Source organism: Pararge aegeria, chromosome 3 (genome assembly GCF_905163445.1).
Source record: "Pararge aegeria chromosome 3, ilParAegt1.1, whole genome shotgun sequence".
NCBI classification, from domain to species: Eukaryota; Metazoa; Arthropoda; class Insecta; order Lepidoptera; family Nymphalidae; genus Pararge; species Pararge aegeria.
This window is the reverse complement of record NC_053182.1, coordinates 11,122,018-11,139,597: the sequence shown is the minus strand read 5'-3', so window position 1 is coordinate 11,139,597 and position 17,580 is coordinate 11,122,018. Positions and strand designations below refer to the sequence as shown.

General features: G+C 33.7%; 3 protein-coding genes across 5 annotated transcripts in view; 1 reads left to right on the top strand and 2 right to left on the bottom strand.

Moving 5' to 3' along the window:
- Nucleotides 1-698: 698 nt before the first annotated feature.
- LOC120635685 (ankyrin-3-like) lies at nt 699-10,477 on the top strand. The gene is made up of 9 exons (XM_039906791.1): nt 699-1,077; nt 2,718-3,204; nt 4,013-4,170; nt 4,583-4,758; nt 5,791-5,941; nt 7,027-7,151; nt 7,745-7,874; nt 9,015-9,198; nt 9,838-10,477. Exons 1-9 carry the CDS (start codon nt 996-998, stop codon nt 10,223-10,225), a joined length of 1,881 nt encoding a protein of 626 aa, XP_039762725.1. The 5' UTR covers nt 699-995; the 3' UTR covers nt 10,226-10,477.
- Nucleotides 10,478-13,356: 2,879 nt separating this feature from the next.
- LOC120635700 (ankyrin repeat domain-containing protein 39-like) overlaps nt 13,357-17,580 on the bottom strand; it is a 154,037-nt gene continuing 149,813 nt past the window's right edge. Inside the window, exons 1-4 of one of the 3 annotated variants that reach the window (XM_039906817.1) lie at nt 15,935-16,006; nt 15,375-15,503; nt 14,728-14,949; nt 13,357-13,968 (exon numbers count right to left, since the gene is read on the bottom strand). In XM_039906817.1, the coding sequence (XP_039762751.1) occupies nt 13,781-13,968; nt 14,728-14,949; nt 15,375-15,486 (522 nt within the window). In that variant the 5' untranslated portion in view covers nt 15,487-15,503; nt 15,935-16,006 and the 3' untranslated portion in view covers nt 13,357-13,780. Of the gene's footprint in view, nt 13,969-14,727; nt 14,950-15,374; nt 15,504-15,914; nt 16,118-16,187; nt 16,292-16,489; nt 16,837-17,580 lie in introns of those variants that run through there. The other 2 variants (XM_039906825.1, XM_039906833.1) reach the window with 2 other exon arrangements.
- On the bottom strand, nt 15,534-15,895 carry LOC120635718. The gene has a single exon (XM_039906846.1). The coding sequence runs from the start codon at nt 15,876-15,878 to the stop codon at nt 15,567-15,569; it is 312 nt and encodes a 103-aa protein (XP_039762780.1). The 5' UTR covers nt 15,879-15,895; the 3' UTR covers nt 15,534-15,566.

Here is a 17,580-nt window from a genome sequence, read left to right as displayed (position 1 = left end):
GAATCTCGCACTGAATTTCATATTAACAAAATTTTATTTTTACCTTTACACATACATACGTATTTATATACAAATATACATACAATAACTTGCAATACATTTGCGTACAATGAAACAGCGTTTACTACAAAGGGACGCGTGCCTTTCACTTTTTATGTCTGTCTCTCTCGTTCTTAGGCGGGCGCGTGCCTCTCACTCGCTCTCATTGTGAGCGCATAACGTGAGCGGAGCGTAACGCAGTTTCTTGAAGTGTCACCCGGCAAACCAATTTATAAGACGTTGTCACGTCAAAACTAACAAATTAAAGCAACATGTTGATAAATGCTACTACATTTATATACGTAATAAAAAAAATAAAGAATATTTTTTCATATCGGTCCAAGCGTTTTCCAGTAATCAGAAAATATTCATTATTCTGAGGAGAAAATACATTGAATAAAGAATATTTTTTAAAAGATTCCGATGAATGGAGACCATCGCCTTTTTGAAATGTATTTTATTATAATTATTAGTATTATTTTGTTACTGCGGTGTAGCCACTAACCTCAAGTATAACTATAATTACAGATCAGTTGGTGTAGCACTATAGCGATTTAGCAGCTATTTATTCACTCATAGTCAATATGTGTGCTCTCCTTGGAGTAAAATATTGTTCTGTGCACTTGCTTCTTGACACTGACAGTGTGCTGACAGCTTGACAATGGCAGAAGGAAATCGATCCATTTATTTCACAGAATTCAAAATTTGCTTAGAGAAATCAAATTAATCAAAATGAGTATTTACTCATTCATAATATTGCAATCTTAGGACGTGTGCAATAGTCATATAAAGATAGAAAGCAAAATTTATTTTCTCTCTTTACTGTGTTCACGGACACAGAAAGCTATCAATAGAAAGCGAAAAAATGAAAACAAAACTTTTAAGTTAAGGACGTGAAGTTATTCTTATTTATTCATTTAAGTATGTAATATAATCTATCAATATTAAAAAGCACTATGGAAGGATCATTAGAAGAAAAATTATTTTATTCAGTGCTTCAAGAAGATCAGGATACTGTGTTACAGTTAGTATCTCAAGGTAAATATTGGATTGAACAAATAGTTTTAGTTTAACTAAAAAAATCATTGTTATACACCTAATTACGGTCTTGGACATTGGTCCATGTCCCCTTTACCCACAAAAGTTTTACATGCATAAGTTGATACTTGAGGTTTATACTTGTCTATCGTAGAAAATTAATTTTTTCAAGCAAGAAAAGCAAGAGAAAATGGCCTTCAGCATTCTAGCTAGAACTATATGCAAAAAATCACATCAATCTGTTGTTCTCTTGTCACCCAATTGCTGGAACAACCAATAAACACCTTTGTCACTTATAATATTACATTAGGGTTTAGAAATAGAATGCAGAATTGTACAAGGCATTCTGCTGCTACAGTGAGGCTTAAAATTAGGTTGCTATTTGCAGCATTTAGTTTGATTATTATCAGGTCTGATATGATGAGGTATGATATTAACAACCTAGACAAATCTAAACACACTAGATTGCTAAACATACTCTACATAGCATGGAATAAAATCTTAATGAATCTCCAACCTGGTGCAACCTAATACACAGTTACTAACTTGAACAAAACATTGCAACATGTAATACTGCTTCTACAGCATTTCATGATAGTTGTAGTTGACTTGAAAGCACTAAATATATAGAAACCTGTGCAGAGGCAGGCTCAGACTCTGGTTTGTAACACTTATTATTTTTTGTAACACTCTTGACATTCATTATCGTCATTATCAACTCATTATTGGCCAATAATATGGCTTGGTTTTCCTCTCAGTATAAAATTGGCTTAGGTTGTGGTCCACCATGCTGGCACATACTATGATGTGATTTCATAGACTTTACAAGCCTTTGAGAACATTATAGAGTCCTCTCAGGCATAAAGATTTCCTCACTATATTTTCTTGTCCAGTAAAAGGAAGTGATATTTAATATTTTTAAACCCACTTTTTTTAAAATTAGGGATGTATGCTAGGGATCTCCCCGAATGGAGGCCAAGGTCCTTTTAACTGATTTTTTTACTTATGACATTGTAATTGATATATACTTGCTGGAATTATGTATCTTGGTTAGAAGCAACAGCCATCTATTTAAAAAAAATCGGAATTACGTACGCAACCAACAAGACAGAAGGATGCACTGTATATGCCACCCATAGCCTGTAAAATATACTGCAAAAGTACATTCATCATGGAGATACGAGTTTTTAACAAGCTGCCAGATAATATAAAATATCTCCCTATCTTCAATTTTAAAACAGTTTCAAAAAATTGGTTGATTGCTAAAGCCTATTACTCTTTAAATTATTTTTTTTATGACAGTTGATGTGGAGACTGTTCTCTGGATCTGTTTAGTTTTAATTTATTTGCCACTTATGATTTTTGATTGTTTCACTTTTGTTTAATTATTAATAATCTTATACTTATATTTTTGACACTGATTTTACATTGTGGTTATACATAGTTTTTTTTTCTTTTTTTAATTTTTCTATGTGTAACCAGTGAACAATAAAATTATATTCTATTCTATTCTATCAAAAATAATACTGTAGAGCTAAAACGTAAAATGGATGGTTTCAGACCAACCAAGTGTGGAAACAGCCCAGGAACAAAAGCCAATAAAACTACATTAATTTTATAACTTTAATATATTTTTCTAGGTGCAAATCCAAATAAGATAGCTTGTCATGGTAAAACAAGTTTGGGAGTGGCTGTCAAAACTGGCAATAAGAACTTAGTCAAAATATTACTAGATGCTTGTGCTTCTAGCAGTACAGCAAAGAAACCCTCACCACAGAGTAGTACCAAGAAGAGGTACTCAAAATCACATAAAAGGAAATTGAATAGCAGTGAATGTGATGAGACTGTAGTTAAATGTAAAAACATAAGTGACAGAACATTTAAAGAGTGTCAGATAGATGAAAGTGATTCATTGATAGGTCAGACTCCTGAAAAGAATCAGGGATATTTTGTATTTATACATAGCGATGGCTCTAGCAGTGATGAAGGCAAGATTGGTGGCAGCAAGTCACCAACTAGTCCTTCCTCATTAGCTTCAACACCTCAAGCTGATTTAGAGTGGGATGAGGAAATTGTTAGTGTAGCCCCCAGTACAAAAGAAGATGAAAAATGGACTACAATGTATAAGTAAGTATGAGAATAAGTTTTGACGAAAGTTTGTTTTCCATTCAAAAATGCTTGAATATTGAAGACATCCATTAATAATTATTACCCTCCCACTAACCCTAAAGGGTTTTTTTTGGCATGTTGTGAGATAAAACTTGACCTTCCTCCCCTAGTCTTATTAAGAATTTTTAATATGTGTATTTCTCATGTAAATTTGTTAATAATCTGTGCTTGAAAGTGTTTATACAAACCAAACAAAAAGTTTGTTAATTGATTTGCTACTTTGCAGCGTTTGCAAAACTGTAATAAATATATTTGTGTAGGATTTAGCCATATTTAAATTTCTACTGTTTCTAGCGGAAAAAAACCATGTAGTATTTGCCTCTGCCAATGAGGGTTGGTAGACACTAAGAGGTTGCCAAACAAAAAAAGGCTGACTGTGGAGTTAGACATGTTTGATATGATGATAATCTTTAATATTTTATTTCAGCTTTATTACTACTGATTTTTGATAGGGTACTTACTAGCCAATACTCAAGCTAAGCTACTGACCAGAGCTGTGCACATTAGAATTATAATTTTGTGTCTAAATCAAATTGAAAATTAATTTATTTCAAAGTAGGCTTGCCAATATAAGCACTCTTGAAACATCGAGTCCGTCTATTTGTAGTGATTCTATCACCGGTTTGGAAGGCAGACTACCGATTAGTAGCCGCCAAGAAACTCAGCAGTTGCTCTTTTCCAACAGAACATACAACTTCAGCAGCGTGATAGTCTAAGCTTCATGTTATTTATCAACAGAGGTTATAAGTCAGTTGTTTTTTTTCAGATGGTATGCAGCAATTTTAGAATGCACTGGTGCTGCAATTGCTGCTGCATCAGGTGTTTCCAATGGCATTGACCAACAAGATGCTTTCATGAGAACAGCATTACATTATGCAGTGGAAAAAGGAAATTCTGGAATTGTTAGATTAATTTTAGATGCAGGTATTAATGAATGAATGAATGAATGAATGAATGAATGATGTCATTAATCCTTGTCAGCTTATGAATCGCACACTGCTGTGTACAAAACTCCTCTGACATAGGAGAGAGGGTTTAGACCCATCATGCTGCAATGTAAGGCTATATGAAGCCTTACATTGCAGCATGATGGGGTAGCAACTGGGACAAACAGCTGAACCTGGTTCTTACATCGCAAAATTTTCTGCTGGGACTGAGAATTGGGTGGAGTAAACAATTTTTGGCTTTACCCGTAACTACTTGATTCGCCACAAGTTCAACTTATATAATAACTTCAGTTTTATAATCTCTTTATAATGATTAAAGATTTTTATAAATACAGGCAAAAAGTACGTACCTACCTGCTTAATTAAAAAAAAAAATATATTGTCATCAGGTTGTAAAGTAGACGTTACAGCAGGCGACGGATTAACATCTCTGCATATAGCTGTTATGAGAAATCACGTTGAGATTGTAAAACAGCTGTTGGCAGCTGGCAGCCATGTCAACTACAAAACACATGAAAAAAATACAGCCTTACATTTTGCAGCATCTAGGGGTTTCTTAGAAATGGTAGGTATGAAAAAATTTAACAATATGTATTAACACAGAATAGATATTACACAAGCACTCCTAAGTCAGGCAGAATGCCGCATTTTGAATAGACATAATTGTGAAAAATTGCATAGCACTTTTACTTAGATAATATTACACACATCGGGATATGAAACTAGATATTTGTATAGCTGTCTGGGCTCATTGGAATCAGTAGTTGTAGTAGTCAGTACTGAATAAACAATAGCTTTATTTAATTCGATACTGTGCCTGAAGGAAAACACAAAACACGGAAGTTGGGGCAACTTCCGTGTGCCACGATTATGTGTTTTTCCTTCCCTTGGAAATCTTGCAGAAAATTTATGAACTCTCTTAAAAATGTTTGGCGGCCAAGATGCTGACAGGCAAGCATGAAATACAGTTTTGGCTTCAGTATCGATTATAGAAAGCCCTTTATATTTTTTTTTTAAAAACAGCTGCGGAGATACCTGATCTAGAAAAATCACTCTCCCCCCCTAGACCAGAAACTGGGGACGCCCATGAGTACCTAGTCTGTTATTTAAGAGGAAACTGTGAACTATGCAATATTTTGTATCAATAAATAAATTACAATTATTTACCCACTTTACAAAATTACTGTTATATAATACTAGCGTACCCAGCCCGCTTCGCCGGGCTAGATTTTGCTTTATTTTATTTAAACAATAAACTTACATCATTAAATTTATAATTTAAGTCTCATAATATATTAAATCATTTATTTTTCTCCGTATTCATTCTCTTCTATTCTCTTCTCGAGCGGGTGAAGATCATTATCTACACCCATGTACACCCAACAATAGAATATCATCATAGTAATCGTTCAAAAATAGGAGTGCTCCGATCGTCACCAAACTTTTCAGGATTACTCGCCAGGTCAATCCGGAGATTCCCTGAAAGTTTCATTGAAATCGGTCCAGCCGTTTCGGAGCCTATACGGAACATACTCACACACTTTCTCTTTTTTATATATAGATAGATATAATATGATTTATATGGCAATCTTTTAAGGTAATAATTCTAGTCAATAATGGAGCTTGCCTAGAGGCAAGAGACACAGGTGAACGCACTGCGTTATACTTAGCAGCAGGCAGAGGTCATCTGGATGTTGTTTTGTATCTGGTATCGGTCGGAGCAAATGTCAACGGTGAAGAAATTCATGGTACACATTTTGTTTTTTTTTTGGAATATGTATTTTCAATTTTTATAAATTTAAAATGCATATAAAAATTTTTGGAACCGACAGAATCGAACCTGCGACTCTCTGGCAATCGCGGCCTGAGCGCTTTCTCCAATTAAGCTACGGCTCTCCTACCGTCGATGCCGAAATTAGTATATGCATTTCACATTAGTCTTATAGCGACTGTAGCGTCATCTAGTTGGAAACGTTGCAGTTTCGATCTACTTTTTCAATGGTCCATATTACAATGAGACACGTTTGAAACAAGAGATGACACATTGCTTTTTTATAATTTTTATTAGTGTTTTTTTAGGGGAATTCAAATTTATATAGGTTTCAAATCACAGAGCTGGTATTGAGAATGTCTTGGTAGAAATCCCAGCTTTCTCTTACATGCTTATTATGTAAACAATCTTTCAGGTCCCTTAAAGTGTAAAGATCGTTTTGAAAATATTTTAAAAAATTTCGAAAGCACACATTCTGGAATATATCTTTTTAATTAATTTGTTTTAATTTATTTAAAAATATTTGTTTTTCTTCTATTTTTAAAACATACTGTGCTCTAAAAAGTACTGAAAAGATTGTTTTAATAATAGGACAAGTTAGGAAAAATAGAGTTTACAAATAATTGGTCAAATTGGGTACCACAACATCGAGACCCGTTATCAAACAATCTCATAATACATATTTATTTTTGTTTTTATGATTTTTAAGTTGGTTCTTAAAGTAACATCTGTGTCTTAATGCATTGACGGCCGACTGGCGCAGTGGGCAGCGAACCTGCTTTCTGAGTCCAAGGCCGTGGGTTCGATTCCCACAACTGGAAAATGTTTGTGTGATGAGCATTAAGTGTTTTTCAGTGTCTGGGTGTTTATATGTATTTTCTGTTTATAAGTATTTATGTATATATATTTCATAAAAATATTCATCAGTCATCTTAGTACCCATAACACAAGCTACGCTTACTTTGGGGCTAGGTGGCGATGTGTGTATTGTCGTAGTATATTTATTTTTATTTATTTATTTTAATTAATGTAATCGGTATGGAAACTCTTTATCCTTGTCAGGTTACACACCTCTATGCGAGGCGGTTTGGCAGCGAAGCACTGACGTGGTCGAGATACTTCTGGCATCAGGAGCTCGGGTGACACACTCTCACAAATTGCTGCATAATGCCATTATACAGCGCCAGGTAATGTTGTATGTACTATACCAAATTTAAATTACTCTAATTATATACCTAAAACCGATCCAAAAATCACAGTGTAAATGCTGATTTTGAAGTAAAAATAAACAAGATAGTTCAAACGTCAGTTCGATCTAAATACATTTTATTTACTTGAATAAAATTTAAAAAAAAACACCGTACACTCAGTGTAAGATATGTACGCAATAAAGCCAAGGTCGGTTCCGAGAATGCAGGTACAATGGAATTATTCACATTGTTTTAAAGCTTTAATTCGTCGAAAACTTTAACACCAAGCGAAATAAATCTTGAAATTTTAAACAGGATTACAATATTCGCGAGTGTAAAACGAGTGACATTGGATCCATTTTGCTTTGTGCTCGTAATCATTGAGTATTTCGAGTTCTCGAAAACATCTCTTGATTATCTTATATTTAGCGTAAAGATTAGTATGGCGGTCGCGGGGTGCAGTAAAATAAATTTTCAGAGATGTATATCATAAATTGAAACAATAAGAAAACTAATTAAGCTATTAAATAAATATGATTTTCTCACAAACTCTATATTTAAAGGATAAACTAACAAATCATTTATTTTAGGAAGAAATAGTAACAATGCTTGCAAATCTAGGCGGTGGTATTAATTTACACAATGATAACGGTGATACGCCATTGCTGCTGACTGTAAGACTGTGTCAGCCCGCAGTAGCTCGGATACTTTTGGAAAAAGGTGAGATGACCACTTATTACCTACTTACTTATGTTAAGCGCTAGGTTAAGACAAGCGCGGTTTTTTAAATGGTGCAAGCAGCGTCTAGGCTTAGTTAGCCCTACACAATCGATCGCGATCTACGATCCAATCTTTATACTAACATGGTACCTACTACCATATCTGTGGCACGTGATGTTATCATTAACACAGCAATAATATATAACGATAAGTTAGGTTAAGATTTGTAAGTTAAGTGTAATAAAAATTTAAATTTTGTTCTGAGAAAGTAGATTGCGGGACTTAATTTGTAAAGGTACTTAAGTTGAGGACGTATGACGGACAGCCGAAGAAGTCTGCAGTATTCCCTGATTTTAAATGAGGTCACAATAAGTACCTTTTAGCTTCTCTGGCCCGGTCTGGTGGGAGGCCTTGGCCGTGGCTAGTTACCACCCAACCGGCAAAGACGTGCCGATAAGCGATTGAGTGTTACGGTGCGATGTCGCGTAGAAACCGATTAGGGGTATGACTATTGTACTTCTTACATGTTAGCTCGCTAACATCTTAGACTGCATCTGCACTTACCACCAGCCTGGCTAGCACAGACAGGAGACAAACATTATATGCCCTGAGAGGGGATATAATTAACGTGTCCACCTGCTGAGGCACAGGAACATAGAGTAGGAGAAGTTTATCCCCCCTTTTTTTTTATTCTGTCACATATTGATTGCTTACAAAAACAAAAAACACTATTAAAAATTTATAAGAAAAAAAAAAACACCCTCCGCTTGCGGGGCTTTTGAATGCCCAAGCAACCGGCGGTCAGGGCTCCAGAGTGAGGAACCTCCTCACAATACGCGCCGTTTCAAGGACTACTGCCTTCTGTATCCGACCCTTGATCCAACAAGCAAGCGAAAGCTTCTTATGATGTTGGTCGAAGCTTTTCACGAGAAGACCATTGACTGAAACGACGATCGGAACAATAACTGTAGACTGTCCGTTCTTTGAGAGTTGATAAGCTGTGGGTGAAGATAAATTAATATCCTTTCCCCGGGGATACAATTGTCTCCTGCCCATTCTAGCCGTGCTGGTGAGATTGCTGTCAAGGGCTAACTTGTAGTGGAACAAAAAAAGAATTGTAATATAATTATCATTTTTCAGGAGCCAATGTAAATTTATGCAACAGTATAACAGGTGCCAGCGCACTGCACATTGCCGTCGAGAGTTTAGACTACCCTGAAGACTTTCAGGAGTTGCTTGCCTGCTTGATCGAATATAAGATTGACTTGAACGCTACGGCCCTGACTGGTGACACAGCACTTAATAGAGCTCTTTTGCTTCATAAGTAAGTTTACCTTTGTTATCTTTTGCTTATTAGTGACAGTAACCGGATGACCAACCAAAAAAGGGACAAAAAATAATCATCTGGACTCGAGCCACGTAGTAGGCATTGGATAGAAGCAGGCGTTTGCGGAAATCCATGATGATTAACCTTAATTTGCTTTAGTCCGCGAAAAGCGGGAGGACAAATCCTTATACATATATAATCCACACCAAACAGATCTTGTTTGGTGTGGAGTATAAGGATTTAAAAAAAATTAAGGATAATTTTCATAATACACGTAGTAGGCCCCAAAGTTAGTGTCGTAGGATTTAAGTCGGGAGTACTATATTTGGGGCCTCGTTGGTGCGTGCATCTATGTGAGTGTGCTGTTTCGAATGTTTGTCCGTAGTTTCCATACTGCTTTAATAAGTATATTCACTGTGCTCGAAAAGGGGTCGTCTAGTTTCGGGAACGTCAGATTTTTCCACTTCAGCTATTATAAACCGCCTGGTGGCGAAATTCAGCTTTTCTGTAATTCTGTTAAACATTGTATAATATAATTCTCGTTTAAAAATAAAATATTCTGTCTAGTGCCATTAGGATGCCAGGACATTAATAAGAACAGTCATATCACTTATAAATACTTATTTCATGTTTCAGAGATTTTGCAGCTGTATTGTTAATACGTCATGGATGTGATGTTAATGCCTGCGATTTACATTCTTGCGGCTTAGACAATCTATCAATAGCAAGTAGAAGAAGGTCAATAAGCCTTGCGAGTATGCTTCTGAAGGCTGGACATTATTTTCCGATACCCGACCCAAATAACTCAATACCCAAAGAAGGCACAACAAAAAACTGGCTGTACCACATTTGTAAACACCCTCCAAGTCTATTTGATATATGCAGGATAACTATAAGGCGTTTCTGTAAGAAACGGCCCCTGTTTTCTTACGTTCATTCTTTACCATTACCAAAGAGTTTAAAAGGTTTGCTGATGTTGGAAGACGAAGGGAATTTAGATAATATAATCATAACGACTAGTTAGTTAAAGTCGATTGGATTTATTGTATCCGTTTAAATAAAATAAGTAATGAATACTCAAGAGTTTCATATTGATACAAGTTGAGTATTTAAGACATAAGAATCGGGTGCAGGAAGCCTATACCATCCAACGTGCGGCAAACCCCGCTTCCCAAAACGTCGCTCTGTTTTGAACGTTTGGTAATATTATATCGATAATTTTCTTGAATTTTAATAACAAACCAAAAAGTTAACTCCCCATGTTATAAATATTTATTTATCTACCAACTTACCAATGTTTATTATAAACAGAGTATATTCTGCTTTTTTATATAATACTAATGACAGAATACTGTGGGAACTGAGAAGTCTTTTTAATGGTTTATAAAATTTAACTTTTTATTCAAAATGTATGCTTTTGTTTTTATGTGATGATGTTACAGCATAAAAATAAAATAATTATACCCAAGATACAAATTTTACTAATATCTAAAAATCCCATCGGTAGTAAATATAGGATTTTAGTAGCAATGTTTAAAATGTCATAATTAGGCTATAAACAGAGAATAATACGTTGACGGCCGCCCATCAGCTTTCCCTATTCTAAGCTTGAATGTAAGTAGGTAATAAAATCAATTTCAGATGGTGAGCGATTGCTTCTAAGCGAGACAGACGTCTTCGTTAGATCATCAATTATTTAAAAAATTTGAAATTTCTCTTGCCTGGATTGGAGTTAGTTAGCACCCTACCCACAAAGGGTATGTCTATATAACTGCCATACCTCTAACAAATGCCAAAATGCAGACAAAAATGAAAAGTAATACAGTTCAGTATCGATTGTAGATGGCCCTTTAAAACATTTTTTCACAAACGCAAGCAAGATCGCAAGAGCGCAAGATCTATCTCAAAAATAAGATTAAAAGACTAGACCTTCCCTAGACCAAAAGCTGAGTTGAGTTCGCCCATGGTAGATTGTATTGTATAGGTATCTATATATACTGTGAGTAGATAACGTGTATTATTTTGTGATATTAGTTTTATAAGTTAACGTCGGATTTTATTTGAATAAGTAATTTATATAAATTATGCCTACAGTCCAAACTTCTGTGGATCATAGCAAAAATAAAACGCAATGTACTTGTTTTATTTTTATTGAAAGATCAAATATCTAAAATAGTACAAAGGTGTACAGAAGTGAAAAATATAAAACATTTTCAGTAATTGGGAGACTACAATTAGTGATACAAACGAACTATGTTTTCCTATAAAGACAAAAAAATATACAATATTTATTTTAATCAAATATTAGATGTATTTTAGGTCAGTTAATACTCTTCCTGCGACAGGAATTGGAATCGATTCCATGACATGTATTACACCTATATCTAGATATGAATTTTACTATAGTATAATATTATGTTCACCGTTGTAAATGCTGGACTTGTGTGCGTAAGCTTACTATGAATTAACATCATCAAACGCACCACATTGTCACATAAACTAACGCATACAAGGCGCACACATGAGTGAAAATATCTTATAGGTATGTACCATACACATAATTGGGCAGTTTAGAAAATGCATTTCTGACGGATCAAGATTGAATTATGGACATTGTAACTTTGAAGAGGCGTTGCCTTACGATAAATAATTTTTATTGTTATGTTGCCCTACTAAGAAATAATGTTAATTTATATATTATATTCCGATGTTTTGTTTTAAATGACCAATTCACACACGTAAGAAATGCATTCTCAGGGGCCGGATTATAATAATATATTAGGGATTATTATGATAAATTGTTAATCGTAATTGAAGTTATTTTAGGTACCAATTTGGTGTTTAACTAAAGTACCTAATACAAATGAGCGGTATATATATATATTAAAATAAACACAATTTATTGTTGCACAATCTAATATACGTTTTTCATGTAATTATATAAAAATAAGTAGAAAATCAAATTTTCAATAAAACAAAAATTATTTCAACAGGAATATGGAAAATTTAGTTTGCAGCGAGGGAAGTACTCTTTAGACTTCTAATATAATTCATACTGATCTCTGTAACATATATTATTTAGCAGTATTCATAATGTTAATATACAGGGTTGTTCAATGTAAAGCCTAAATAAATACAGAAAAAAAAAACTATAATGTTGTTTTATTTCCTAAACTGCGATTTTTTTCGAGTGTAATAATAGTAATTTAAGTATTATATGATTTAGTTTTCTTAGAAATTTGTAAAAAAACAGTTACAAACAACAACACTGTAAAATATGTAAAAGGTGAGAAATAAGTGTTAAGATAAACTTACTAAAGATCCTACTAAGTCGAATCTTTAATCCAATTATTTTAATTACTATGAATCCTATAGCGTTGCTAGGTTGTAGTTTTGGGAATGGCATAAGGTAAATAATTGACTGACTGTTTTATGACTAAAGATAATTATTATATATATCTATAAGACAATTTTATAAAAATAATATCTGCAATCATTATTATAAGCTGCATTTGGAATGCATCAAAATGAAAATGTTAGTAGGCAATGATAGTAGGCGCTACATTGCGGATATCCATGACATAAAAGTAATATGGCCTTAAATTGTTAGAACCGCGCTCTAGAGATAACGTACGTTTCGCTCCGACACCAAAGAATCATCAGTATATTATGTTTACTTTAAATTCAGAATTGCAAAGAAAATCTCAGCAAAATGAAAGTGATATGTGAATGTTAAAGCCTGGTTTTTGTGGATTATAGCAAGCTTAGGGTAATGTCTAAAATGGCCCGAGGTTCGTTGAATTACAAGGTGCTTGATAAAAACTTCGAAAAAATATTTTCTATTGTAGTGATTGACAGGTTACCTGATGGTAACTAAGGGATTTAATAAGGTAATTGTAAATCCATCGCCTATAAAAAAAGTAAAACTGGCAGGCTATGAAAAAGGAACAAGCGGGAGGCCAATCACAAGAAAGTAGAAAGACGCTTTTGTGCAATTCTTGCAGGACGCAAAACTCGACCGTTGCAGGTTGTATGCCCTGGTTAGCCTTGCCTTAAAAGAACCTTACCGAAATCCTCTTGAAATGAAAATAGGAATTAATATAAATTTTGAAATGTTGGTATCATAAGGGGTATAAAAAAAGTAACTTAAAGGGGTAACTTTCACCTATTTGCAATATATTTGTTTTTTGAAATTTTCTTTTGTTCGCCACTAAAATACTTATGCATAAAAGACATCGCTGCAAATTTCGTATAAATGCCAACGCGCGCAGATACATGGGTACTTATAAGTCTACTGAGTATTCTAGCCTTATCAAAATTGGAATTTTGTTAAATTTTCTATTGATGTTCTTAGAAAACTAACATTATTTATTTTATAGTATGAGATGGAGAGTGGTGTCGATTTTGTTTCACACTAAATTGACAAGTGATAAGTACTTTCCTTTTCTTTCACTTTTTAAACCTACCAATTTTGAGTTGTGTACATTACTACCGTCAAACTGATCTCCTAACCTTATTGTTAAAATATTGCAGATATACAAAAGTTGAACCTGGCTTTGAAATTTAACAGAAAATATATTTATTCAATAGCCAGGATTCCCTTATTATCCTTTATATCTCTTAATTTAGGACAAGCCTCAAGTAAAACGTTAATAAGCCCATGTTTTTTGTTTTCTACCACTTTATGGAGTGCTGTCTTGCCATCTGCATCTTGTAAATCCAGCTGTGCTCTGTGCTGGATTAAATACTTTACTGTTGCCTCTTTGCCTAAAAGCAAAAGTTATGTAAAATATAGATAGTGATAATATGATAATATGATAATCTATTACATTCTTGGATTTGGCCATGATTCTCTAAAGCAATCATAAAAGGTCACCAAATGCATTTTGTGTTGTAAACATTCACACCTAATAAATCAATAAACTACAGTAAGAGTCTCAAAGATAATATTTATCAGAGCTCTTACTAAATTCCATAATATGTAAAATTCATGTGACAATGAAAATAACATTATCTTCTTTCTCATCAATCACTCATAATTCAAAATGTCAGTACATTATGATACTGGTGTGTGATATTGGTCATAATGTATGAAACAATACAATGTTTTCCAACACACTTGCAAGGAATAAAAAAAGACAGCTTCCAAATCGCTCTGTACAGTCTAAGAAAAGTGTGCAGCCTTTTAGCTTTTTGTTCAATATATATTTATTATGTAACAATATAATTTTATATGCCACTAATTTTAGTGCATGATTATATTAGCAACAGGCTATCACTCTCGTATCACAAGAAACGCGTTCTTGCCTCTATTAGTATTTTCGGAGGGGTCAACATATTGCTCTATTTAACTATATGAAGTTGATATTTTTCAGTGACTAATTAACCACAACGTTAAAAATATTTTGTATCTTAATAAATCTTTTTCCTATTGAGAGTTAGTTGAAATTATAAATAGGTATTCTGTATCTGGTTGAAAGTCATACTTTAGAAATACATAGTATAATAATTTTGGTGATATCCAACCTGCTGCAGCTGCCTTATGTAAAGGTGTAGCTTTTCCACATCTTGTTTGGGTGTTTATATAAGCTCCATTTTTAAGTAGAATGCTGCAGATATCAACATGTCCATTACGAGCAGCATAGTGTAATGCAGTGTAGCCAGAATTGTCCTGACTGTTCACAAGTTCCTTTGGACTACTTGCTTTGCTGATCAATGATAGCACTCTGTCTTTTTCTCCAGAAAAAGCTAAGAATTATTGATTATAATTAATGTTTGTTTGGGATGAATTTTTGCATAAGTTTTATTAGAGTCATAAAGAACTTAATTCAAATGAATATTCATGCAGAACAGTGTAATGTGGTTAGAATTTTAACTATGGGTCTCAAGATCTGGTCTTAGCTTAGCTAGCTCTGGTACAAAAAATAGGTATTCTAAGGAGCAAACAATAAAATATTATTAGGAAATATTATAGTAAATATTATATAAAACTAGCTGTTGTCTGCATTCTTGTATGCATTAATTATGGTTTTTTACAAATTCTGTGGATACCATACCTAAGATAACAAAGAAACAAAAACACTTTGCATTTACAATATTAGTTAGGATTATAGTATATATCATGCAGCCAGTCCCTGACTTCTGTGCAATAAAAATATACATAGATCACATACCTGCATTCCATATACTCCTTTCCCACTCCATCTCTGATAATGTCTGCCGTACAGACTCATTTGCACTAATGGCATTGCAATTTGAATGATTACGTACATCTTTAACATCCATTTTAATATAATTTAAAACTATAAATAAAACATAATTAATAAATATGTTTTAACAATGACATATAGATGCAAGGAATATAATTATAATTCTCTCTGAAGTGTCCAAGTGATCTCAGCCTCTCCAGTACTGGAAACAACTTTATAGCCCAACTGTCCCATAGCATTTATAGCATGTAGGACATTTGTCTTTATTGTTATTCCATTGACAACATCGGAACCGGAGCCTGGGAATTTTTTAACAAGTGCTTTCACTTCTTCTTGTCCTAAGGCAAATGCTGAACAATCATGAGCATGCAAGGAACCTTTGATTGCAACATAAACAACACTATCCTCTGTTATAGGAATGGTGGTCAAGTTGCTGGCTGAAACATTTTTACTGCCTTTTGTTTCCATATTATCAATTAAATACAATCCAAAAAATATATATGATTATTTAAATACGTTTAAACCTCTTCGTCCTTGTTTGAGTGTTGGTAGTGCATAGCCTCTTTACTGAAGTTTGTTATGTTGTCTTGTTCAACAATGATAGAAGGTTCTGGTTCAGAGAATTCTTTTCTCATAGTCCACATATACTCATTGTAATCTTGTTTCACTGCTGTTGAACTTGAAGCAACAACTTTGTAGCCAAGCACCTGCAATATATTGATAATTGTTATCTTTATTTATCAGTACAGTGTAAATGACACGAGTAGCAGTATTTACCTCCAAAGCGCTGAGTATTACGCAAGGATGTTGCAGATAAACAATCGTGGAGTCGTCACAGTATCCACCACATGCGAACCTTTTTAGTTGTTCTATATCACCAGCTATGAAGGTGTGAACAAAGGTATTAATTTAATTACTAAACAGTCATAGCTGCAACGTAATAATATTATGACGTGTTTACATAAAAATGAGAAATTTGACATAAGTACCTAACACCGGTAAGTAGGCTAATTAAATTATTAAGTAGGCATAAGTAGTTCTCATTTCTAGATAAACAGAGCTATTTTGTTAAAATCTACCTTTTAGACCGGATACCAAAACACGCCAGGGGTTTTTATGCCCGTACGATGCAAGATTACCTCTGATCAAAATGTAGGGCATTGATTACAGATAATGTTAGCTTACTTCTTTAGTTAGAGGACGAGTACACAATATTTAGTTAATTACTTACTAATATTCGAGCAACAAGTCACAACAAATTATCAAAAAACAAAGCTATTTCTATCAATATAATATTGGATTTGTTTGCACACTATAATCAATGAGATATAAACACCAATTTGGTCTATGATTTTTTTTTAAAATTTATTTTACGGCCATGGATTCAAGTCCTTTAAGGCTTTTCAAAAACATTACATTTTAGCTTTAATTGGTCTATGATAATAATTCAACTACAGACTGCCAAATTTTATCATGCCAAATGCCATTGTTAGAGATGTATGCAATGCAGTGTTTGTATCTTCATTGAATTCAAAGCAAAGGGGACACGAACATAAAGTACGTGTTGCTCAGTCCATTTTATAAATTTAATGTGGATTTTTCATTGTGACTAGGCTTTCATTGAATATCTTATAATCGTAACTTCTTAGGGATGTAATATTGTTTTATTATAACAAAGAATTAGAAATATGGGATAAAACATGAGAAATAGGCTAGACTTAGTTAGTAGTATTCCTATAATAATTTTGTCAGCTTATTTTTACACGCTTTACATTAGCTTCACCTGTATGTATGTATGTAACCGACCCCTTTGAGCTCGATTTTGACCCACTTTAAACTGTCAGATTTCGTTCAAACTTTGTAGACATATCGAGGACCGATGACAATACAATAATTTGAGAAGATTATTCCAATTTTCAATATAAAAAATAAGATTTTTTTAGTTTTCCTCGAACTATTAATTACAATTACTACAGCGCCATCTAGACCCAAATGTAAAAACCTATGGCGTTATCAACAGATGGCGTTCGCGTACCTAATAGCGAAATCTAAGGTACAATCCACAGAAAACATTAAGCTACTAGATTGAAGAGCGTTACTGTTACTGTTACTTTTTAATGGGCTGTTTTAAATAATAATTAGAACTTGCATTTCGAGAGATACTCTGACC